Source organism: Oenanthe melanoleuca, chromosome 1A, assembly GCF_029582105.1.
Source record: "Oenanthe melanoleuca isolate GR-GAL-2019-014 chromosome 1A, OMel1.0, whole genome shotgun sequence".
In the NCBI taxonomy this organism is placed as follows: Eukaryota; Metazoa; Chordata; class Aves; order Passeriformes; family Muscicapidae; genus Oenanthe; species Oenanthe melanoleuca.
In genome coordinates this window covers 27193413-27219858 of record NC_079334.1, presented here as the reverse complement: position 1 = coordinate 27219858, position 26446 = coordinate 27193413, and the positions used below count along the sequence as shown (strand labels likewise).

At 35.6% G+C, this 26446-nt stretch overlaps 1 protein-coding gene across 1 annotated transcript in view; it reads left to right on the top strand.

The window, feature by feature from the left end:
- The window catches only part of CFAP54 (cilia and flagella associated protein 54), a 107358-nt gene extending 85596 nt beyond the window's left edge, over window positions 1-21762 (top strand). The window contains exons 58-69 of the mRNA XM_056482515.1: window positions 3466-3618; window positions 4645-4753; window positions 7249-7351; window positions 8074-8163; window positions 8675-8816; window positions 10939-11142; window positions 12269-12462; window positions 15030-15215; window positions 16426-16529; window positions 17338-17518; window positions 18865-18942; window positions 21547-21762. Coding sequence (XP_056338490.1) covers window positions 3466-3618; window positions 4645-4753; window positions 7249-7351; window positions 8074-8163; window positions 8675-8816; window positions 10939-11142; window positions 12269-12462; window positions 15030-15215; window positions 16426-16529; window positions 17338-17518; window positions 18865-18942; window positions 21547-21666 — 1664 coding nt within the window. The 3' untranslated portion in view covers window positions 21667-21762. The remainder of the gene's footprint in view (window positions 1-3465; window positions 3619-4644; window positions 4754-7248; window positions 7352-8073; window positions 8164-8674; window positions 8817-10938; window positions 11143-12268; window positions 12463-15029; window positions 15216-16425; window positions 16530-17337; window positions 17519-18864; window positions 18943-21546) is intronic.
- Window positions 21763-26446: the final 4684 nt, after the last annotated feature.

Sequence of the window (26446 nt, the reverse complement as noted above, 5' to 3'; positions counted from 1 at the left end):
CTGCGTATCCCGCATACCTGGTTCCGTTTTCCACAAAGCTGGATCCATCTGTAAACAGTTCCCATTCCGGATTTTCCAAAGGCTCATCTTTCAGGTCTTTCCGGCTGGCATACACCTGTTCAATGATTTCTACACAATCATGTGTCAATTCGCCTCCTTCTTCCTGGCTGCTGCTCCTAAGAAATTCTGCTGGATTGAGATGATTGGTTATTTTTAATTCAATGTCATCCTGTTCTCGGAGGAGTGCCTGATATTGTAACATGCGACTCGACGAGAGCCAATGCCCCCCTTTTTGTTCCAAAACTGCAATGACCATATGGGGAACAAATACTTCCATCCTTTTTCCCAAAGTCAATTTTCTGGCTTCTCGAATTAGAAGCACTGTTGCTGCCACAGCCCTAAGACAACTGGGCCATCCGGCACTTACAGAGTTTAGCTGCTTTGAGAAGTACCCCACCGGGCGCTTCCATGAACCCAATTTTTGGGTGAGAACCCCTATTGCCAGTCTCTGTCTCTCATTTACGTATAGTTGAAAAGGTTTTGTGATATCTGGCAATCCTAGTGCTGGGGCTTCCTTTAAAGCTTGTTTTAAACTCTGAAATGCCTTTTCTTGCATTTGCCCCCACTGAAACACAGGGCTTTTTGGCTGCTTCATATAGGGGTTTTGCTTTTCAGTCCAAATTCCGGAATCCACAAGCGGCACCACCCTATCATGCCCAAAAAGGATCTTAACTCTTGCGGATTTCGTGGTGTGGGTATGGTGCAAATTGCTTGTACTCGATTGATTCCTAACTTTCGCACCCCTTGTAAAATTTCGCAGCCTAGGTAAATCACTTGGGTTCTTACCAGCTGAGCTTTTTCTTTCGATACTCGGTATCCAGCTTGTCCCAGCATATTAAGTAATTCAATGGTGAGTCTAAGGCAAACATCCTTTTCTGCGGAGGCTATAAAGATATCATCAACATATTGTAGGAGAACATATAAACAAGGTGATTCTTTTACCTGAGTCATCTTCCATTCTTCTAACTCTCGAGCCAATTGATTTCCAAAAATAGTTGGTGAGTTTTTGAATCCTTGTGGTAGACGCGTCCAGGTGAGCTGCTTCTTGCGTCCTGTGTCTGGGTTCTCCCACTCAAAGGCAAAGTATTTCCTACTTTCAAGTGCCAAGGGGATACAGAAAAATGCATCTTTCAAATCAATCACTGTGAACCACTTAAATTTTTCCGACACAGCTGTCAACAATGTATACGGATTAGCTACTACTGGGTGTATATCTTTAGTGATATTATTAATTGCTCTTAAATCTTGAACTAATCTATACTTACCATTTGGCTTTCTAACTGGGAATATCGGAGTATTGAATTCTGACTCACATTCCTGTAAAATTCCTAAGCTAAGAAATTGTTCAATCATGGGTGCTATTCCTATTCGTGCTTCCAATTTCAAAGGATATTGTTTTACCCTTACTGGGGAGGCTCCTTCTTTTAGTTCTATTACAACCGGTTGTGCCGCTTTTGATTTTCCAGGTACTCCTGTTTCCCATACCCATGGTACTACAGCTTGTTCTATTTCTTGTGGTATTTCTACTGCTTCTACTTCTTTCACTACAAACAGCTTAGCAATATTCTCCTCGGGAAATTCCAATCTTACTCTACCTTTTTCAAATATTATCTTTGCTTCTAACATTGACAATAGATCCCTCCCAAATAGTGATTCTGGGCTATTTGGCATATATAAAAATTGATGGTCAAATTCCTTCCCCCCAAATTTTATATATAATGGCCGCAAAAATGTTCGTTCCTCAACTTGTCCCGTAACTCCCACTACTTGAATAGTAGAATCACTCAAAGGTCCTATCTTAGTGTTGACAGCTGAGAATGATGCCCCTGTATCTACTCTAAATTCTAACGGTTCCCCATCTACTTCCATTATTACCTTTAAATCCTGGTTTAGTCAGCTCTGGTTCTGGTAATTTCCCATCATAAAGGCCTGGGCGACACCTTGTGAATTTCCCGGGAAAGCACCTGTATTTCCATCCCCACTGGCTACAATTCCTCCCCCAAAACCCATTTTTCATTACTTTGCAAGAAATGTATCAAAGGTGTAATAATGTCAGGATTCAGTGTACCGTTCCTAGGCCATTGCATACCATCGGGTTCATATAAAGGCCATACATGATTACAAAAATCAATCAATTTCTTTTTACTTAGTTCTTGACCAAAATTCCCCGCATTCCAATGTTGTAATAAGCAGCTTAAAGGTAAATCGTCCGGGATTTCCATCCCGGAACTTGCTAGAGTTTTAAACGTTTTCAAAGGCATCATTACACTTTTTTTCTTTTTCTTTTTTTTCTTTTTCTTTTTCGTTTTTTTTGTTTGGTTGTTTTTTTTTTTTTTTTTTTTTTTTTTTTTTTTTTTTTTTTTTTTTTTTTTTACACACACACAACACTCACACCCTTTCCACAAATCTTGCCTTTCTCGTCGCCGCGAGTGGCAAGTGCTGAACCTGCGCAGTCACTGCTGCGTCTGACGGTCAGCGCCTAGGCTTTTCCACAACCTTAAAGACGTCTGTGACCACTGTGCGGAAACGCTGTTCCGACTTAATCGGCAGGCCCCCCCCCTTTTCCCTTGATAAAAGGAATAAAGCACCTTTCGGGCTTACCTCCTGGTCGTCCGTCAGGCGCGGGGTCGGGCACGGGTTGATGTCCTCCCCAGAAATCACCTGGTGCCGGCGTGGAGGGGATCAGCCCACGAACCGCCCCTGCCGCCTCCGGAGTCCCATCTGGGTCGCCAGAAAACTGTTGCCCGATGCCCCAAAAAGAACACAAACTAACAGAGTTAGTTTATGCGGTGCTTTATTCAGGGCCCGGGGAACCTGCGGACTAGCGTCCAAAGTCAGGATCCCACAGTTCCCTTTTTCCATCAGGTTTTTATACCTTTTTACAAAATGGTCTACTTGCCAAAGTACACATTCTTCAAGACAATACAGATACATAAATCTTGTAGATATTATTCTTAAAAGTTATAAATTCTGTATGCTTGTCTACTCAGAACTATAGGCTACCCCCCTTAATCCCCCTTGCATGTTTTCCCATCACCAGAACCCTTTATTTATTATTATACTTTAGCCTTATCTTGTAAGTTTCTAAATGTTCTATATGCCCTACTGATTTCTTATTGTTTTCTCAGTTCTACATGTCCTATACGCCCTACTAATTTCTTTAACTATTGTTTCACAATGTTGGTTTCCAGGGCCTGTCCGAAAACTGCAGTTTTCTAAGCCTTAGCATGACTACTACTATATCTACATTAGTCCTTTTTCTCATTATTTCGGTATCACAGTCACTTGAATTTTTGGGAATTGGATATAAATATGTAGCATTTTTTTCTAAGGAATTAGCTTATTTTTTCATAAATTGGTTGTCTACTAAATAAGTTATAAAGAACTGTGGGGTTTTTTTTCTAGGATATATATTAGCTGAAAAACTAGCTTCTACAGCTTCAAGAGATCATTTGAAATGGCCATGTGCTCTCAGGCATTTAGAATCAGCATTGAATCTTTGCAGAGCATCTGCAACAAAAAAATTAGATATGGAAGCCGAAATTCTTTTTCAGATAGGTAAGTAAACCCTGTTTGTACTTCCCAAGAGCCATTCTAGGCAATGTTATTCATGGTATCTCTTAAAATGGAGACATTTTACTGTTAAACTAGAGTAAGTTTGGGCATTTCTCACTGTCTGGATGCAGATCTTTCTCCTGTGTTTAGTACCGCACCACAGGTGTTCAGGAAGCATTATTCTACAAATATTTTCAAAACCGGATTAGAACTACTTTCATCTGTATGTTATCAGGGATCTGAGGGTGTGGCCAACAAGATTAAGAATATTACAATTGCACCAGGAGGTGTTGGTGAGGATCCCAGCCAGAGAGACATTGAAGACTGAGATGTATCTCTTAGAATGCCATTTTTTTGGAGTTAACACTATAAAAAAAAATGTTATAGTGTAAATAGTCTCCTATTACTGCAGAGGCTGAGAACTCCAAGTTGAGCAGTACTGAACATGCTTCCAATCAGGATTTAGCACAACATGCAAATCCCGTCTGTGAAAATTGCCTCATTTCGGTATTATAGCTATTCTTGAAAGTAAACAATGCTATTAATAATTTCTACTGTCAAACCAAAAGCATGTTCACATAAAAACCTCTTGCTTCACTTTTACAGAAAGGTACTGAGAAGATGCTGCCAGTAGGCTCTTCTGCTACAGCAAGTGGGCTGCGTTTATCCTGTGGGATGTGCCCAGCACATCACGGGCCTGAGTGCCACACTGTTTGTGCAGTACAGCACCTAACAGGCCTCTGCCTGCTCATTAACTCCTCATATACAATGCTCTGCTAGTTGGGATCAGGAAATGTTAGTGGTCATTATGATTCCCAAGTTCAGTTTTTTCAGCTGCTCTATGAAGACAGTTGTTATACAAGCACTGCGCATTACCTTTTAAGCAAGCTGGAGAAGATCTTGCTTATCAGGAGAATAGATAACGTACTGTGTTGTTTAACTTTTCTGGAGAGAAAAGAGATTGAGTGGGTCTTACAGAAGAAAAAATATTGACATCTTGAAAATGTATTTTCTGTATTTTGTTCTAAGGTAAGACACAACGCCAAATAACTGAAAGAGGCCATAACAAGTCATCTCAAGCTGTTGAAACCCTGTTGGAAGCTATTAAGATAACCCAGCAATATGATCAAAAATATGAGTAAGAATCTAGCTTAATAACTGAAAATAATTTAATCATACATGAATATAATTTTAAATAATTTTTTTAGATTTGGTGGTACTTCTATTATGGACTATCTTTTATTTTTTAGAGAGTTTTATTTCAATCGAGAAGAGCTAGATATTTATTCTCTTATTTAAAACAAATTATAGGAATATTTAAAGGCATTTTTTAAGGCTACACAAAAGTTACAGCTTTCTGTTCTATTTCCAAATTTGTATCCTATCTGTCAACACTGGGAACAGAGCTATCAATTAAACAGCAGGTTTATTCGTATTTCAGAAGATGAGCTGTGGTCTGCCCCCTTCCAGATAACAGAAATCCAGCTTGAAAAGGTTACCAGCCAGAAATAGTCAGAAGAGCAGAGGCAGAAGGAGCGTAGGAAATGTGTTTGAAACAGATATCAGGACAGTGACTTTGGCATTAGTTATCAGCCTAGAAGATGCCTGAAGAGCTGAGCCAAGACAGCCAATAAATTCTGTCAAGCAGCTCTGATACATTGGACTTTGTTTTTTTTTTGTTTCTTGACCAGTCTAAATGAATAATGTGCCACGTCTAGTTAGAGACAGTGTAAAGGCAGCAATTTACCTTGCTTGTTTGGGTATTCTGTTACTTAAGTTAATGAACCAGAACTCTGAATGTAGAAGTAGTAGCATAGTAATAAACCTCAACAAGCAGCCAGCATGATGGAAGATGGTGCAGAAATGGACTGTGGTGAAGTTTTGCAAGTTTAATTTGCTACACTCTTATTTAATTTGCTTCCATCTTTCTAAAAGAATGTACAGCAATATCAATGGACCGTGGCTTTCTCATTTTAGAGAACTTAACATCCTGCTCACATTTATACAAGCCCTGTGATATCTGTGGGATTATTTAATTAAAGTTGTTTCTTGATGTCTCACATTCTTTTTTGTTAGCAAGACTAGAAATTTAACTAAATTGTTGCCAACCAGGTGTAGAATTTGCCATCTTGTCAGTTAGTTGGCTCAGTCTTTAACTGTACAGTACTTTTGTATTTTGCTTAACACAAGTTGTACTAAAGCTGGAATTTATTGTACTATATAAGCAACCAACTCTGTGCAATATGAATCTGTCCAGAATATTAACTATGTGAGCAGGAGTTTGTTGCTATGCTTGGGGAAGTTGATTCATAAGTGAGATCTGAAGAAATCTGCAGAGCCAGGAGGAATCTGCATAAAAAGACTGTTATAAACCTGTAGGGAATAGAAACATTGGAGAAATTCTCCAGGTATAGTGATTTTCAGCAGGTCGAGGGGAGTAATTCTGCCCCTCTCCTCTGATATGATGAAATCCCTCCTGAAGTACTGCACCTAGCTCTGGAGTTCTCAGCACAGGAAAGACATGAACAGGTTGGAACTGGTCCAGAGGAGTGCCACAAAAATTATGAGAGGCTGGAACACCTCTACTGTGACAAAAGGCTGAGAGAATTGGAATTTTCAGCCAGGAGAAGAGAAGGTTCCAGGGAGATGGTTTGGCAGCCTTTCAATACTTAAAGGGGGCTTATAGGATGGAGATAGAGGTTTTAAGAGTGCTTGTTGTGGTAGGACAATGGGTAATGTTTGTAAACCCAAAGATGGTAGACTCAGACTAGATATAAGGAAGACATTTTTTACAATGGTGATTCACTGCAATAGGTTGCCCAGAGAGGTGGTAAATGCCCTGCACCTCAAAACATTAAAGGTAAGGTTGAAGGGGCTCTGAGCAACCTGATCTGGTTGAAGATGTCCCTGCTCCTTGCAAGGGAGTGGGACTAGATGGCCTTTCAAGGCCCCTTCCAACCCAAACCAAACAAAAACTATGCTTCTATGATTTTTGCTTAGTTTACAATACTACTAAAAATCACTGAAAAGAGCAGGAAACATAGGAGGAGAGTGGGAATAGGTGAGCACTGTCTGAAGATGTGAAATATTCTGGTACAGAACTCAAAACTAAGAAGGTTACTCATCTGAGCCCAGTTAGGAAACAAAAGTCTCTTGCTCACTGTGGGTATTTTTGCTGATTCTTGGGAGAGTTTGACTGATGATTTGATTGATATCCAAATTCAGCTACCTATGTTTCAGGGAAACCAGGGCAATGGATAAATGCCTTAACTTGAGCAAGGAAGACAAACATTACAGAAAGATCACTCCCTTGCAGAATTAGGATTTTCTTACTAAACATCTGCAATTTATTTATAGAATATTTGTTTCAAATAGTGCAAATTATATTTGATATACTATTAAATCAAGGTGTTATTCGTTAAGCACACCACAGGAATGTGTTAGACTCACATGACTTTAAAACATGATCCCATGAATTTCTGAAAGATGTTACACTTAGAGTAGATGATGGGGGCTGGATGGATGAATGATTTTGGTGAGGTATCTAGCTAGTCTTATGCAGGAGTCAGATTGTATCACTGTAATGCTTACTGTGATAGTAAAGCTGATTATTCTGTGTGTTGTTTCTTACAGCTTGATAAAACAGTCATACCTTGAAATAGCACTATCATATTTGTATTTTGCCAAAAATGAGGATCTATCAGAGACAGATGAGTCGGTGCCTTCCAAATCAAGCGTATGTTTTCCATCTTTTGGGCAGTGGCCTCTTCAAAACAGAAAATATCTATTGTGCACTTCGCCATATTATTACTTGCAGTGACTTATACATCATACTGATTATGAAAGTTCTCCTAGAAAAATCACACAAAGAAATATAATAGAATTTTATATCTTTTGATGTTATCTCTCATGAATGATAATATTTAAAATATTTTTTTGTATAAAGTAGGAAGACACAGAACCAACAGTGTTTTTGTTCATGATTATATACAAATTAACTTGTACCTTGCAAAATGCACTTAACATTCCAACCTGTTTTTTTAAATGCTAACTATCAGATTTCAATTTTTCTATACAAATACGAATGATAGCATGAGAAATATAAGTGTCTTTAAGCACATTAAAGTTCCTACAAGCCTTAGATAGAAAGCAAAATTTATAACATTACAGAAAAGAGGTGATTAATATTAAAAAAAAATAGAATATGATAGCAACACTGTATAGAGTAGTAACCATAGTGTAAGCTGCTCTGAGGACACTTTTTCCAGGAGCAGCCAATTAGGATGCTCTGGAAATTTTTTTCATTTTCACCAATTAATACATGGATTTACAGTCAATGCCAATTTTTACAACTTGCAAATAAAAAAATATAAGTCTGAGGATTTTCTCCTATGTTTAGAATACCTTCTACCATAATATATTTAGAATTCTGATTATGAATTGGTATATAATTTTTAGAGCTCTTCTGGAGATCGGTCTTCTGACGAGGCTATAAAATCAGAAGTCTACCAAGTACAAGCCTGGGTTGCAATAAGAGCAGCTTCACAGGTTGGTGCAATATTTTGAAGAGGTAACTTTTTTTTTACATTTCATCTTATTCTACTTACACAAGCAAATAAGGCTATGCAAACAGGAGTGTTAAGGTTTCCTGAAATTTCTGGCATGGGTCTTGTTTAACAAAATTAAAGTGGATACTGAATAATGCATTTAATCTCTCTTGGACAGATCTGACTCTGTTTACCTTAACTTTGATTCAGTGCAAATAAAATGGCACGTGACCTGATATGTGTGCACATGTATTTGACATGTGGGCAGACATTAGTGGCATCCAGATGAGGATGTCTGGTTTGAAATCACTGTGTTGTAATTAAGCTGTCATCAATAATGATTTATTTAGATATAATGTGTACCTTATGTCAGAAAGAAATATTTTCCTAACTTTTAAAAATATAGTATGTTTAATAATTAATTTTTGTCCTCATCTTGCTACTCTAAGATTTTAAAATCTATATAAATTCTGTAGTGAATGAGTCCTGAATAAAAGAAATGTCTTTTTTAGGTCAGTGAAGCTATGGTTGCTTCTGAGCTGTTAATTGGAATGAAGGGTGTTAAGGAATGGAACATGAAGGATGAAGTGCAAGAAAAAATCCCAGAATTTGCTTCTATGGACCTTTTTTCTTCTTACACAGATTTCATATCTGGTATTCCTTTATACCTAGTTACATCAGAAAATTACATAAATAATAAGCAATATATGCCATGTAATCTAGTAATAAATTTAGTATCTAATTTTTATTTATGAAAAACTATATATCAGTTTTGGAAAGTAAAAGCAAAAGCTTCATCATGCATAGCAATACAAAATATTAAGTAGAGATTTCATAGGTCTTTAGATATCAGCCTGTGCATGTGTTCAGTATGTTAAGAAAAATTCCTTGTTTGCATACTATGGCTCAGAAATTCAGAGTTCACATACTGCCATAATTTTGGAGAAGCACATGGTCCTTTGTTACAGGACTTCCCCAGACATATAAAGTAGATATTGGCCTCCCTATCAATCCTCACTGCTTTTTTTCTTTTTTTTTCCTTCAAACACCGACTTGTAACTGTTTTTTTCCCTAGGTATATCAGCTTTCCATTGGCGAGTTTCAGTTTTACTCTCCATTTTGCAAGGAGATGTTGGCATTGAATAGCTTCTCTCCCTGCATCATCCCCCAAAAAACCCAACCCAACCAGCAGAAAAAAAACAAAACTACAAAAAACAAAACCCACCCAAACTAAAAAGCCCAGACTCTTGCAAAGTACTGGGTACTGTATTCTAAAAGTCAAAGTCAGTATGATAAAATTTTCACTCTTTCCAATCCAATGGATTATTATTTAGATATGCTTCCACTAGCTTGGTAGAGCTTTGTCTGGTTTATTTCTAAATTCTGCATTTATTTTTCAGCTAAATGAGTTGATTAAATTGAAGGTTTTTATCTTAAAAAAACCCCAACAATAAAATTAGGAATTCTGAGAATGGCTGCTAGATGTTATAAAAACACTAAGGCAAAATATTAATGTTTATTTTTAAACTAGGAACCATTAATTTAGTGATAAAATTTTGGTTGAGTGACTTAATTTCAATTATCCCAAGTGACTGACAAAGACTAAATTGCTCTGCTTGATAGGTACTGGCAAAGCTGAGCCATGTCTGCATATTGTACAGTGTTTAAACATATGTGTTTTGATTGGTTTATGAAAACAAGTGTTGTGTGCTAAGACTTTCAATCTGATTGTTTTGTGCTAGCTCCATTTGCTTATAATTACAGATCATTTTTTCTTTTAGCAAATGCAGCAGGTGTTTCTCCTGATAGTTCTGTTAGCAAATACAAAGAAAAATAGAAAATGTAGAAAAGCAATAGTAGGCCAAAACACAAAAATGTAAATTGAAATGTAAATTCTCAGCATAACACTAAATATTTTCTGTAAAATGCTTAGTGAAACACATATTTAAGTTTTCATCTAAAAGACAATATGGCCATTTAAACTTTTGGCATTGTCAGTGAAATATCAGGAATAATAGAGACATTGAGATATTGTAAAAGCACTAATAATTATTTTCTGGAAGTTTACTATTAGGGATCACTTTAATATAACATTTGGTCAATTTGGAGTGAGAAACAGAGCTCAAGAATTGTGCTTTTGAATGAGCCATGTACTAATACAGTAAAAACCAGTATTGAATATAAGTAGTGATGTACTGTTATCTTACAAATTTTTCCTCTTTCTGCATAGGTACAACTTCTAGGCAGTGCAAAAGAGAATATTATCTTTTGTTTTATTTCACAGTTAAGAGTATATTTCATTGAAAATGTGCTTAATAGCTAAAAGGGATGAAGGATTAAAACTATCAATGACTACTTCAGAGTACCTAACTCTTCTGAGTTAGGGCCAACATAACTGGGAAGTTCAGCTTCTGAAGTTATGATTGATGACTCCTTGTGTTGTTTCCATGTAGTAAATACTTTATATTGAACAAAGGGTAGAAAAAATGGTTTTATATTCACATTCAGAGAGAGAGTGCACCTTGCTCTCTAGTCCTTTTGAATTTCTTGCAAGGGCTTTAGTAAGGCCCACGATCTAAGAAACAGTTTTCAACTAATTTTAAGGCTATTAGCTATTTCAACTCACATTAAAGCAGAATAGAAATAATTTTTCTTTTATAAAAAATAGAAGCAGTTTCACAAGTTATACTTCTAGTTACAGATTAGTCAGTTCTAACACAACACAGAAATAGCTTTTGAATTCCAACCACTTCATGTTTTTTAACTCTTTCTGGAGTTGCAGATGGATACAATGTTGTTCCTGAAACACTCGAAGTATTTTCTCCTGAAAACAAACAAATCACAGATGACCTTCACAGTGAAAGTGAAGTAATAGAAAGTCATGTCACCAAGGCCAGCCTGAAGAAAGATGCAATAACATGGGTTGACATGGTTCGCTACCACAACTATTTAAAAAGAATTTATAACACACACCTATCTGGTATGTATTTTTATTTCCTTCTAGAAAACTGCTGTAGATGAGATACTATTACTGAGGGCCAAAAGTGCCAGATTCAAAGGCTATCATCTGAAATAGCCTAATTTTAAGTTCATTTAAATTGTATAAATGCAAAAAAATCTTCATGAAAATCCAGATTTATGCCAGTTTACAAATGCTGCAAGTGAAGATATTACTGCCTTTCTTTGTAGTTATTCATAAGCCTCCACAATACCAGAAAGACCTCCTTCAAAACTTTATTGTTATTACTAAATCTGAAGCATTTCTAAAAAATTAATAATTAATATTTATCTTTAGTTCTAGAAAAATCAAGCTTAACTCGCATCATAAATAAATCTGTTTAGGAGACCTGAGTGTAGGGTAAATGGGAAGGCTGAGCATTATTGAATGTGTTTTGAATGAAACCCCAGGTATGATTTGCTGCTTGGGTTTTTCACTGTAAACAGAACATGGTAATAGATAGGACCTTTCAAAACAGTAAGAATCCATTAATTGCAAGGACTTAATACTGTGCACCTACAGGTGATGGCCAGCTTTTGGATACACAAGTAATGACCCAATAGGTGAGAACAATACTGCATTGTACATGTAGGTGTTATTTAGAGAGGAACCTAGCAACTCTGAAAATAACAATTCCAGAGACAGCTGGGTTTTCTCCTTGCAGGAGGAAACTCAGCTGATCTGCCCTAGCTGTCTAAACTGGGGTTTTAAGAGCTCTTAAAACATATTTTGACTGTATTGAATAAACATGTGTTTTTTTCTAGTGGGTGCTTGGGCATCTAGTGAACATACTAGTGCTTACACTCTGAATTTAAGTACCTACACCTCAAAATTACACCTCCTATTTCATGTTACTTTATAATGTCTGGAGAGAGCTTGTTTTATTATCTGATCACTGGTGAAAAATTACAAATGGCATAAGCTAGTAATATTTAAGGACATTCAGTATAATTTTTGGAAATGCATTTATTTGATATTGAATCTTTTTACATATTTTATTATGTTTTCAAAATTTATGAATATAGAGTAACAGTAGTAACTTGACATTTTAATGGAAAATAATGATGTAATTTTAAAAAATCTCTTTTAAAATCTGCCCCTAACCCAGCACCTGGATCACTTTTTGCAAGACATGGACACGTTGGTTTGATTTCTGACACAGGAGTTGTTCTACGAATAGCAGCAATGCACTCCTTCCTTGAAAAGAATTTGTTTGAATATTCAGTGTGTATTTTTGACAATTTTCCAGTAGAACTACATGATACAGAAGAACCACTCAGTAGTCACACTGATTCTTCCGAGGTACTTATGTTCTTTCAAAAATGTTATACTGGTATTTCATTCAGATTTTCAGTAATTCCAATGGTTATATTTCCGGGAGCACTATAGAAGAATGAAATTATTTATGCAGAGGATCAGTAGAAAACCAAAATTCCTGTGCAAGCAGTGAATTGTGTAGTTAACAAATGTAAATATCATTATGTTATTCATTCCTGCAAAAATAATCTCCGTCCCGTAGCCAGTGTATTTATACCCAAGAAGATTAAGCAGAATGATATTTAAAAAGGTGTTTTTATTGGTTAATAAAGTTGGCTGTTACTCAATAAGGGCTGAGGTTTTAAATCTTTTTGATCTTCATCTCAATCCCACAGTTTCTCAATCCCACTTCTCACATTAATAATTATCCTAATACTAAAAATTAAAATGACAGATTACTCTCTGTGGCTTATTTTTTGGTTATTATATTCAGTATTAAATGGAGACAGGGGAGCCTTGATGAGGGAGTACTTCGTATGTTATAAAAATGTATAAAAATACTTCTATGAAAGTAGCTTGTCTAGAGTTGGTGAACTTTCTGCAGTGTTGGACAACATATCATTACTCATTTCCTAACAAAGAGCTGACTGTGCCACTGAATAAATTGTAAATATATGGTATGTGACATTTATAACAGCCATCATATATCAAAAATTATTTTACTCTGTCTGCTCTTTTTTTGACATAATTAGTATTACAGTATTCTAGAATAATAAGCCTCAGAGCTCACTGTCATGTTCATGACGGGTGCAAGCTGCATAATCATGTGTTAACTTCACTGTTGTAGACAGCTAACAAGCATAAAGCTTATACTTTTTTAAATTCTAAGATTCATTGATTTTATCACAACACTTTTAGAAGCTTTAACTATCCAGAAGGTTATAGATGTTATTTTAAAAATGTAACTGTAATTTATTACTGTGAGTTTTAACAGTACAAATAGATATACTTCTTCAAATAATGATTTTTTTTTATTTAAGAAGTTGTTTCACTTATGTATATCTGTTACGTCTATTCTATTTTTGACTCTTGAAGGTTTTTTCAGGTCTGCTGACCAAAGAATCCAAATTACATTAGGTCTGTAATTAAAATTCTGGGCCCTGCTACATTTTTCATAATTGTTTTTTGCTCTGCTCCATGATAGTAAGTGGGACTGGAAATACTTAACTAACAGTTTATTTTCAGGCTTTTGAGAAAGTTGAATAGACAAACATTTATGTTTGACAACAGCAGTTGTAATGGCCTTCTTCAAAAAGATTCAACATGAATAGAAACCCAAAGGATGCAGTTCAGTGAAAAAAACCCATAACACACATTTTAGAAAGAAATCCATAGCATAAAATGGAATTTTAAGAGCTCTAGTTCAGGGGCACAGCATAAATTAGGCTCTTCCCATGTCCATATATGTATTTTCTCCTAGTTTTGTTCAAAGTCCATCCTAGCAGGATAGTGGGTGATTCATTACCAAATTAGAAGAGGGCTGTAATGGGTGGTTCCTCCATGCACACCTCATGGCTTACCATGGGTTATGGCCACTGAAGGCACATCCATGTGCTTGAATTTATGAGATCCAAATGCCAGGATTAATCGTTGCCTTCACTTCTACTAAAGTTTCATGTGGGTTGATAACTGGCTTAATGGGGTGCTCTGTGGTTGTCATATGCTGAATTTTTTGTAGAGAAAATAGGTAAAGTTCTCCATTTTTTCAGCAATAAACATTCAAAATTTGAAACTTCCCAGGGAGCTGTTTTCAGTGTTCACATTTCGAAATCAATGATGGAGACATTTGCATCTTTCCAAATTGCTTCCACATTCCCTGAAAAAGTGACTGTTTGGCCAGTGTTCTTTGCAGATCTGTGCAACACTTTAAAAAATAGAGATAGTGCATTACTGTTCAGCCTTTAAATTGAATATTTCACAATTTTTAGAAAAGATTTCATTCATGAATGAATGTTGGCTCACAGTATTCCTGCATTAATTCCCTGGTGAATGACAGCCAACAGTGGCTATTTGATGAAACCCCTGCTAATGTTCCATATGTATTTTATAAAATACAACAAATCCTCACAAATTAAGTGATTGAATTTTCAGCAGGTGTCACCCTTTGTTACTTGCACAGCTGAGAAAACAGATAGGTAAACATAAATAAAACATTATTCTAACATTCAGAATCCTATTTTAATTATCAATATGTATATTTGACAAATTACTTTTTCATCACTGAATTTTGTATCATCAGTGTGTCAAATAACAGATTTGAGCCAAACCCATAATGCCATAATGATTTTAAGTCAAAGGCAACAATCATTGTGACTGTGGGTGTTTCTAAGTCAGCCTACAAATCTTTTTATTTTACCTTTAGAAATGTGTCATCACATAAGCTTTGAAAAGTCTTGGTAAAATGACACTTTCAAAAACTACCCATTTACCTAAATAAACATATATTTATGCTGGAATGAAAGTCATATCAATTCCAGTAGACACTGGGTTATAAGAGATTTTTCCTGTTTCACTACAGAGAATACAATTTAAACCTTTATTTTGTGTTTCAGATGTCTTTTGAATTTTCAGACATTACATCAGTAGTGTCACAAGTGAGAACAACTTCTCCAGTTTCTGTTGTTGTAGAAGAATATGAGCGGACAGAGAGTAGGGCAGCAAGAGCTCAGGAGAAGGAAATCAGCATTCAGTGGTATATTCCTTCTGTGGCAAAGCCATCAAAAGATACAGAAACTAAGGTATAACTAAAGCAAAGCAGTTTCCTTAGGTAGTGGAGCAAATTAAGTCTCATTTCCAATGAATATTTGTGTTATGACTTACCAGCTTTTTAATCGAATTATGCTGATAGGAAGACTTTATTTACTCTGCTGCAAACCTGCTCTTTAGAAAAACAAAATGCCCTGACAGCTTTTTGTTGGCAGGCCAAAAACCCATTTTTTCTTTCCCATATAGAGCTTCCAGGCCATGCTGTATTCATGCCTGTTGTAAATCCCTCATGTCTTTAAGACTTCCACTCTAAGTTTGGGTAGACCTGACTGATACATTTGAATAACAGTTTGGTGTGAGACTCTTGGAAAAGTGAAGGTACACATATACAGGGAAAATGAGATTTTGAAGCCTCATTTTCCTAAAATATCAGACTGAACATGAAAGATGAAAGAGATGGGAGGGTTGTAGGAATGTGACTATGACATGGAATTTGTTTTATCTTTACACAAGGGAACAATGTGTAGGTAAAATTTCTGCTACAGCAATAAAAATCCATGATCTCAAACCTTTTGGCATAGCAGATCAGTTTCTAAATTTCTATTAGACCCATTTATCTTTATTAGGAAACTGATAGAAACCCCATGAAGGTAATGTCAATAATGTACCTTTTAATATGGTTTTGCAGGTAACTTTAGCAAGGCCATAATAGAGATCAGTAGAGAACCAGGGACAACTCTTAAAACCAAATAATGCATGAATGCCATATTCCATTTTCCATGTAGTCAAAATATTCAGCTACCATTAGGAAGCATATTTTCAACTGCACTAGTAAATTCTTGCAGTGAAACATGAGAACATTCTATTTAATTTTCCTTTAATGGTATGGCTTTATTAGATTGGTGAGTTAAGCACACTTCATGTATGTAAACCTAAAATTATGACAGCCATGCATATGATTGACCAGGCTCAGGACAACACTGGGATTTTGATAGTGACACCATGGGATATACCTAATTTTTAAACTCATAGTAATTATCCAATTTAATTAATTAAATTAATTTAAAGCCTATAAAAACTGAGTGTAGTACAAATTTATATGAAATCACACTCCTCTCTTTTTTGAAGGTCAGTATCTAAGGCTTCATCAGTACACTGTATTTGGTATTGACTGTACTCTTGTATCACTGAAATAGCTCAGGTCTACTGCATTACAGTTTACCCATTCTATCTCTTTTATAGGTTTTGTTGCTTTATGCTTATAATATAAACCCTGTCAAGGTTGGCGACATCGCGATTTTTAGTACGTCTGTGTTTTCAGGCCTCTTGTGGATTCCATTGGCTAGGTAAATAAGCACTGACTCTGTCCTGTTACTTCATGCTGTATTAAAGATCAATCACCCATTTAGGATGAGAGAAAATAAAGTACAAAATATCAAAGAGCTGTAAATCTTTAAAAGCATACATTTCTGCTTTTCAAAGATTTTTCACTGTAAGAACTGTAAGATGTTGTACACAGTGTTAAACCCATCCAAACAGTTGTTCTTTCAATGCATTCATTAGCATTTTAATTTTGATTCTTAAAGAACCAAGTAACATATGCTAATTATATTACACTGGCATAGCAATGTAGCAGATCTAAGAGGCACTCCCAGCACTTATTCCCATTCTCTCAGTGGATCACTGACTTTCTCCATCCCATATTACAACTCTGAGAATGCAAGAATTTTTCTCAGTTGTAGCACCAGACTCTGCCCTTAATTTTACATCCTATGGCATTTTTCATTTCTTCCTTGTCATTCATCTAGTCTTAAAATTTTTAGAACTGTTTAGTGGGTGGAAGAGAAGAAATAATGGGCAGCCTCTGCCACCCTTGTGCTGCTTACATGAAAAAAACATTTCTTAGAGAAATTCCTAAGGCATTTCTAAAATGCTACTTCCCATTTTTAATGTAAAAAGCTAATGCATTCTTTATCCCCACTTTATTAAATGGAAAACTTATTTTTGTAAAATGTTGAGATCAGTCTTGAAATGAAAGAAAATGTAAAACCTAATCAATATGTAATAAAAGCTAGGTCAGCTTAATTATAACCTGGAAACAACAAATATTGGTCTTTTATAACAGTAATAATGAAAATCTTTGTCTTCTTTTAGAATTATTTCTGTAAGGGAGAAATTGTCTGATCTGAAGGAGCAAGTTGAAATATTGATGCAAGGTTCTAAGAGCTTTTCAACTTCAGTACCTACAAGCTTTCTTGAGCAAAGTGAAACTTTGAAAATAAGTCCTTCAAATAAACCCAAAATGGGTTTATGGCATCTTGATGAAAAAACAGAAGTAAGTGAGAACAGTTCAGCTCTTATATGTGTTTGATTTAAAATGTCTTTTTTGGGGGAAATAAATGACAGGCAACTTGGAAGGCAGAAATAAAGGCAGACGTTAAGCTTCCCTCACCACTTTAAAGAAAAGTTGAAATACTTTTACTCTTTATTTAATATTTAACTTTTCCTTAAATATTGCTTGTCACTTTAGTACTCTTCCAGGCATTTTCAACCTTTTACTTGAAAATAAAGGCTACCTCTTCAGGTACATAGATTTGGAAACTGATGCCTAATTTATAGTAATCGACATCTGAAAATCCTCGACAGTGTGTTAAATTAGCATGGTAATCAACCCAAAAGTGCTTTTTAAAGATCAGTTACACATCTTCAATGTAAAATGGACAGTGGTGGTTTCTGAAATAAGAACCTTCTAATAATGTTATTGAGAGATGACTAAAATTGGCACTGAATTTATTTTCATTTTGTCTATGCCATCTTCCGCTTTTCTTTTTATTAGCAAGGTTGAATATGGTCCACAAGCAAATAACTCTCCCCACACACACACACACAAAAGGTAATTTCAGAATTTTCCATGTGCTCTGTTTGAGATAATGTCATTGGAATAGAATGTTGCCACAGCATAAGTGCTGCTTGATAAATGCCAAGGCAAAATAGACGTTTATTTTCAAAGTGGGAGACATTTATCATGTGACAGGATTCTCTTTATACCTATTATGTGAAATGATTAATGATGTAGAGGCTGTCATTTTGTCTGATGGATGCAGTGAAACAGTGACAATCGTGCACTGTGCCATTATTACAAGGCTGTATTTCGACTAGCTTGGAGAACAAATGGTATTTTGGCCAATCACTGTTTTCAGGAGAGTAGACAGAGCTGTCCTTTAGTGGGTGTTCCTGATTACCTGAAGGTGTTTGCTCAAACTTTCATTAATATATGTCAGTAATTGGTAAAACAATGTTTAGAATACTAATAAGATTAACATGCCATGCGTTATACATGTATAAATACCATCTTGTCAGGGTGTTTATCATATCTTCAGTAAACACATAGCAAAATTATGCTCAGTCACTGGATTTTAAACCTGAACCAGGAGCAATTTTGCCTCAGTAGAAACTGCAAGATTTGGGCATTGTGTTTGTACAGGAAACACAACTATTTGTATTGCAGAAAATTTATATTAATAGCTAAGGTTCATTTTGCTGGGAATTCAATTAGAAGAACCTAAAACTTGAATATTCTGAAAAATTTTGTAAGGCTTAGCTTATCAGAGGAGACTGATAGTACAGCATATGTTTGTACTACACAGATAGTACAAGTTTTTTCTTGTTTTATACCACTAGGAAATTGCTAAAAGGTGTTTATCTGAAGTCAAAGCACTGCTGTCTGTTGGTCCAGCCCTGTCCTCTCCATTAACTGAGGTATGTTGTTCTCATTCAGAGTAAAAATATGTTTCCTAAAATAAAACAATTGTTCAATTAAACTGAAACATGGCATTAAGCATCTTCCACTAAGCATCTTCCCGTTTTTATTCTCATTGTTGGGCCTTCTGTTTTGGTTTTATGTTATCATCTTTACAAATAAAATACAAATGTTCATGATTACAAACTGTGTATATCTTCACCATTCATTAGAGTCAACTTTTCATAAATGCAAAAATGTATTACAAGGGGATTTTTGCTCACAATGGTTAATACAGATTATCCACCACTCTCTGGTCATTGTTTACACAGACTCCACTGGATTTCCATTATGCAATTGCTAAATGCAATTTCTTTCCATTCTAGCATTTTTGCAGTTATTCAGTCTTGATTATTCAATTTTCTTAGCTTTTTCTGCCTTGCCCATGACATATTTGGAGAGATAGTACACCATCTTTTTGTCCATGTTTTTTGTCCCATGTTTTTTTGTCTGCTGGACAAAACATCTTATTCATCCTGTTGCCCAGTACAGTCAGTATCCCAGAAGAGACTGTGGGAACTGGCCAATGGTGGGGAGCAGTGCTGTTCAGTGTTCCCAGCCACCTTGGGGACATCAGGGAAGGACCACAGCTGCCAGGGCTCAAGGGACTCCATGGGACATTCTGGAATCCACTGTGACATATCGCTCTCTCAACTAATCCTCAAATATCTTGCCAGTAATTGTTCACAATGGAATGATAATGGAAAGGGCATGCACTGCACTCTTCTATTCAAAGAGCTCTTCCTACCAGAACAGAATCTATGTTTTATCTGAACAATTGGGTAGTGCCAGTTACAGCAGAGAGAATCTGTAGTGCTGTCCTGTGCATCCTGCAGTCCAGTACCTGAAAGCACACGCTTCCCTTTGATACACATTGCACCTTTCTTGCTACCCCTCATTATCCATCCTGAAATTCTCTCTCAAATGACTCCCAGGCCTTCATATCACTCAATCTGGCTTCCTCAGTGCATCAGAATACACCCACATCCCTTCTGCAAAGCTGCACTTTTCAGAGCCCGCTGAAGTTTCTTCTGTGGTAAAAAGATTCCTAGGAAAAGATATAGCCAAACTTTCACAGAATCATGGAAACTTTCTGGAACTGTTTAAATTTTTGTGAATTCCTTTCACTTTGTCTGCTTCTATTTGGAAATCTACAATGGAAGTGAAGGAGCAGATTTACTGGTGTTCTCCTGTTAAGACTATGATGTTTACTGTACTGTTTTATTCTCTCAAAATTCCACAACAAATGAAAACAGGTTTCAACAGGTGGACATCACAAAGCTTTTCATCATGAAGTTTCAAATACAAACTTCAAATTAAGATGCTTTGAGATATGGTAGTTTTGGTTGAGCAGCTGAAGCCTAATCCTTCAAGTTGCTGAGTATCTTCATTCTTCTCTGAAGCCAGTAAAACTTGTAGGGTACTTAGCACTTAATTATGTATAGCATATTTCAAAGTAGCATTTCCAAACTTTCATATAAGTTGTGTGTGTGTGTGTTACCCAGTCTCAGCCAGAGACAGAAAGCTCAGGGAAGGACTATGTACATCATAGAATAGTACATTCCCTTTGCTTTCAAGCATGCAGGAGAAGGCAGCAGATACATTTCTTATATGTAGTTTTTCACCATTTTCCCCCACCAAACACTTTATTCTGTTGTTCATCTTTTGCTGAATTAATTGGACAAAGTCAGTTCTAATTTGTGATCTTTGTTTTCTCATTGTCTGAGCTGTCACACATCTATAGTGTTTCCACTTTCTCTACTTTGATTCTGTTTTTTTCTGTCTGTCTTACAGTGCTTTTGATTCAGCCCTGAATTATATTTGTAAATGGAAAAAGTGCATTTTCATTGAATTATTCATTTAAAATTCTTTGACTCTTCATGTTTTAAGAATAAAAAATGATCAGCCTGCTTGCTTGTTTTTAATGCTATTTAACGAGTAGCTATGTCCTTGAGGGAGAGAGTGTAGTGTTTGGAAGCTCCAATCTTAAATGTTAGAAGTAAATTTATAAATAAAATAATTGCATTAAAAATTAACTTCCCTAGGTAGCTTGTTCCAAGTGACTCTTCCTTCAATTGTTTTTTGTTGATACCTAAATCAGTTAAAAACTCTGTGTTCAGTGGACATTCAAACCACTTTATCATCGCCCTCTATTTCACCTTTTACTGTTAGCTCAATTCCTTCCATTTCTAACCTTAGGAAAAGCCTTCCAAATTACTAACCATTCTTGCTGCTCTTCATTTTACCTACAGATGATCATGTGAGCAAGACTGTTCATAAAGGTTCCCTCCCTTGAATCCTGTTTTACTTGTTTCCTGCAAGAGATGTCATTAACCACAAATTTATACCAAGGCAATAAATATTTCTAACTTACTGGCTGTAGTTCAGAAATCTGGCTTTATATGGAACTATTGGTATATATGTGCATATATATTGGTATATAACTGTATATATATCTATATCTCTATATTGGTATATATGTACTTTTTGGTACCTCTAAGATTAATAAAGTTATTCATTTGGAGTTTTTTTATTTCTTCTTTTTTTTTTTTTTTTTCTTTCAGATCCCATTTGATGTTACTTTGCAGACAATAAAGAATTTGGAAGATATGTTTAATCTTGCCACTGGATGCATAATAACTGAAGGAAATCTTTTAGATTGGATCATTTCTCTGCTTCACTAAATGCTATCTGCAATAACTTAATCAGTTATTAGCTGAATGCTGCAAACTTAGACTTAAGTTCTAGTGTTAATATTACAACTTCATTAATCACACCAAGATTTGGCTCCTGTTATGTTTTGTAATTTTAACTTTTAGCTTATTTCTAATTATTTGAGCATTAATAGTTTTTAAAATGGAAATAATATTTAAGGAATTTAATATTTTATAGGTAGTTTTATTATAAGAGGATTTTCTATCTTTTCAATAATTTCTTATTGTTCAGAAAAGCTGAATAGGTTTGTAGCCTTCTAGCTTCTGCTAATAGATATTCCCTTTTTCCCAGAAGTTGTATTCTCATCAGCAATTTTTAAATTGCTTTTGCAGTTCTCAAAAGTTGGTATTATTTCTGAAGCTGAGAATTTTTGGAGGGGCTAAAATCATCACTGGGTTTGTTCTTTTATTCATCTGTTTGGAAACTAGCATTTCAGGCTGTTGACGGTTGCAAGTGATTCTTGAGATGTCTTCATAATTTCACAGCATTTTTTAAAAAAACAAACAAAACCCCCACAACAAATAAACAAGTCCCCCCCAACAAGACAGTACAAAGAATAAAATGATACAATACAGAATATGTTTTATATCATTCTAATAAGCTAAGGGAACCTTTCTGAATGTATAAGTATTATTTTAAACTGCTCAAGATAGACAAATGAGTCCTAACAAAAGCTACCTGAGGCAATATGCTTGAGCAAATTCTCCATCTCCATGGGTGAAGCATCTCAGATGCTCCAGTGACTGAGATGGAAAATTTGACATGAACAAGTGAGTTAGCTGACAAGAGTGGGGCCATGGCCCTTTGGTTTTCCTCACATTCCAAAGCCAGACACTCCTTTGCTACTTTGATTTGTTTGCAAACAGCAAAAAACCCCAGGAAATTTGGCAGGAATCCTGTGAGACTTGTCCTATAACTAGTTATGGTTTTGTATTTCCAGGAAAATTCAGCATTAATGGTTACCATTCCAGGGTTCATTTCCTGTGAAAAATGGCAGTCCCTTACTCTTCAGTCAGGCATTCCCTGTACTGTAGCCCAGTGATAAAACAATAAACTTTTTTGAGCCTATTTGGAAATTGCAGATTTACCTTGGCTTGTACTTTTCAGAAAAATGTTACCTGGTTGAGTTTCTTTTAGGGAGGAAGAGGGAGAGAGAGGTAAGATTCTGAATAATGAGTATCATAAATGTGATTAGTACAGGAAGAAAGGGAATAAAGTTTTCTTCTATTTTTCTTCATTCTTATAAAAGAAAGAAGACTGGATGTATTTGGGTTATGCGTAGCTGTTTAAAAGTTGTGCTGTATTTTATTTTGTGTACACTTTTCTGGAATGCTGTAGGTAGTAGGAAAATTAGACATAATGATACAATGATAAAAAGAAAGGAAAAGGTGAGTAATTGATAGGGCAGTTATTTTGAAAGACAATTTAAAAATTGAGTTACTATGATTATTTAACTCGACTGCCTAACAGCCAGTTTGAAGGAGACACTCCTTAGCATTATTCTTTCATTAAAAGAATTTAATGTTCTGCAGTCATTCAAAATGCTGGAAAGATAAAAATTGACATTATTCATTTTTCTTTTACAAGGAACAAGTAGAAAATTGCAGCTTATTTTTTTTTAACAAACAAACAAACATACAAGGTGTTCTGTCTTTTTGTTGTGCTTTGTGAAAACTAAAATCTATCTTTTGCTGTTTGGGGTCACCTTGAGGATTATCATAGGAATTAATTAATATTTGTAAAACATGCTATAGCATCAGGTAAAAATGTAAGTGAAGTTCTATTACAGACAAGGTGTTTTTTCAGTGCTGCCTGTCTGGACCTTGTTATATTTCTTATACTTGAAAAAGAAATATTAAATAAAAGCCTTTACCTATTCATTTAAAATACATTACTATACTTACTTTCCTATAATACATACTTCCTAAGATTTTTTTTGAAGAAAAATGTTATCCTTTACCACAGCACAGTAAAATAATAACATTAAAACATTGACCTCACTGTATCCATAGCAGCAGATTTTATTCTCATAAACACAGGATAAAGTATTCAATGCAGGTTTCAGGAGAAACATTGGAGAAAACATTTTCCTTTTAGCATAAAATTAAACTCTTCATTAAAAATCTGCTTGTATGGAGGGAAGCTCATATCTGAATGTCTCCAGTAATCGCACAGGAAAAAAACGTATAAAAGTAATTGCAAAGTAAATTGTTTCTTGGTTATGTATTGCAGTGGTTGGGTGGGGTTTTTCTCCTTACCAGTAAATGGAGACTAAAGCCTTCAATATGTGAAACCAGAATAGATTTGTGTCAGCACCATGCTGAATTAGATTTGCATAGAATACTTGTCTGGGAAGTTGTTCTCTATGATCTGCCCCATTCAACAATGCCAAAGAGCTACTTACCAGATTGACAGCTTTGAACCCCTGGCATGTTTACCAATTCTTTTCAAATTTTAACTGAAATATTTCTCCATTCTACATCTGTGGAAGGAATGGGCAGTGCTTCCCTATCTGATAAATCATGGGATGGAGCAAGTAGAGGGAGAGAGACAGAGACACACAGAGAGGGAGAGAGAGTGCACTGTGGGGAGAAATTGAAAGATTCTGAAAAGAATGACATTTTGTCTTCAGTGCATCTCCTTGGGTGAGAGACAAAAAAGATCTATGCAAAACTAAAGAACAGTAAAAAGAGGTATTAGGAGTTTTTAAATTATTTCAGTATTTTCTGTTATGTGAACTGAATGAAGCAAAAATGCTGAAAACAAAACCAGCTTCTGGTCCTGTAATTAAAAATTGTCTCATCAAGAACATGCTAGAGCTCAAATTGAATTTGAATTGGAAGCTTAACAGTGAAAGGTCTGAATGGATTTTAGAATGTTTCAGTTTTCAAATACTGTTTCAATATAGTTGTAAGTTATATTGGTGCCTTGAAAGATGTTCTATATTCAAGGCATTAACAGGATTTCTCATGCCTACAAATATATAGTAGCTTGAAATTATTTCTGGTTAAATTAATTTTATGATGTGGAAATCAGTAATTTCACACAGATTTATCCAATTGTATGTGACTGGTTTTTAAATTCCATTACAGCTCCAATTCACAATGATTTTTTGTTGTCCAACGTAGATATTAATTTTCTGGATGACATCAATCTAACAAAATAATCCTAGTAATTACCCTCACTATGCCTCAGTTTCTTTATCTGAAGATAACAGTAATCCCCTCATCAGTGAGGGATTTTAAGTTTTCTGCATCAACATTTGGAAAATATTTTCAGATCTTTGCATGAAAGAGAAAGGCTATTTATGTTATTATTCAATTGAGACACACTGTAAAGGGAACAGTCATTTGTTTCCAGTCCATTTTCAGTGAAATCCAAGAAGGAAGATTCTTTAAAAGAATAATGATGGAGTTAGAATTAATTATGGGTTAATATGCTGAACTAATTAAGCCAGCAGAGAGATCCATTTATGCTTGCCAAAGGTTTTCTTTGAGTAAAAGATACTGAGAACATCATTAAATGAGAGAAGTGAAAATATGAAGCATAGGTTAATCTTTAAAACAGAGTGGGTGAAAGGGTCCAGAGGCAAGTGCTGAAGTCAAATATTTACCACTGCAATTTAATTTTCCACTTTGAAACCCCAGAGATAATTAGAATTATTCTCATTTGTCTACCATCTCAGCATGATTTAGGATTCTACTTAATGTGCAAAGACAAAAAAAAAAAAAAAAAAAAAAAAAAGGACTGTGCTGAAGGAAATGGCAGCAAAACTCTCAGTGTGGAACCAGAATTCACCACGTAAGGAATAATGACGAGCTGACTGAGCCAGCCCTACAGTCCTGTGTGGAGGGAGAAAGTCTGTGAAAACACAGAGCACCTACAAGGCTGGCTCAGCTCCTGGCCAGGCATTCAGAGTTGAAAAGTACATTTCAGCAGCCACCTAAAAATTTCAGCAACCACCTTATGCAAAGCTCCTTGCTTCTTGGCAGTGATGCTTGCTTCATTCCCCATGAATTCTGGCATCATACAGCTACTATACAGTGGAGCTAGCAAAGTCAAGATTCTGTCTATCCTGTGAAATCACTGTATATATTTTACCATCATGCAATGTGCAGTGTATTAATTAGCTCTGTTACATTCCTATGATTCCACTATCAAATGGGAGAATACCAACTTTAAAGTGGTTTTCCAACTGCTGTAAAAACCAATTATAACCATAAAGAAATTCAGGCTTTTTTTTCCTAATGTCCTGACTGGTCTTATTCCCTTGGAACTCTGTGGCTCATCCTTCAGAATTTAATGCCCCTACAATGAAAACCTTGTTTATGGGAAAAGAGGAAACCTATGTATGTTTAAAGGCAAAAATGTATTAGCATGATTGAAATCTTAGCCTCATCCAAAAACTGTTATTAATTTAGGTCTAATTATGATGGGAAAAGAAAGAATACTTCTATGCGCAAAAATAATAATACAGTTACAATTACTATATAAACTATTTTTGCCTCTCTTCACCTGTGTATTGCTCACACTCCCACTGCTTTTACAGCCTTGCACAATTGCTGAGAATGCCCTTGCACAGGTGGCCTTTCAGAACAAAAGCACTGTAGCTTTTAGGGTTGGCCTTCTAGCTACAGTCCTTTCCCCAAACAGGATACACCAACGTGTCCCAATGGATCCTTGCAAATGCCAAGAACAAGCACAGCACAGGCACTGACATAAAAAATACCAGCAAAGGTCCTACCAGCA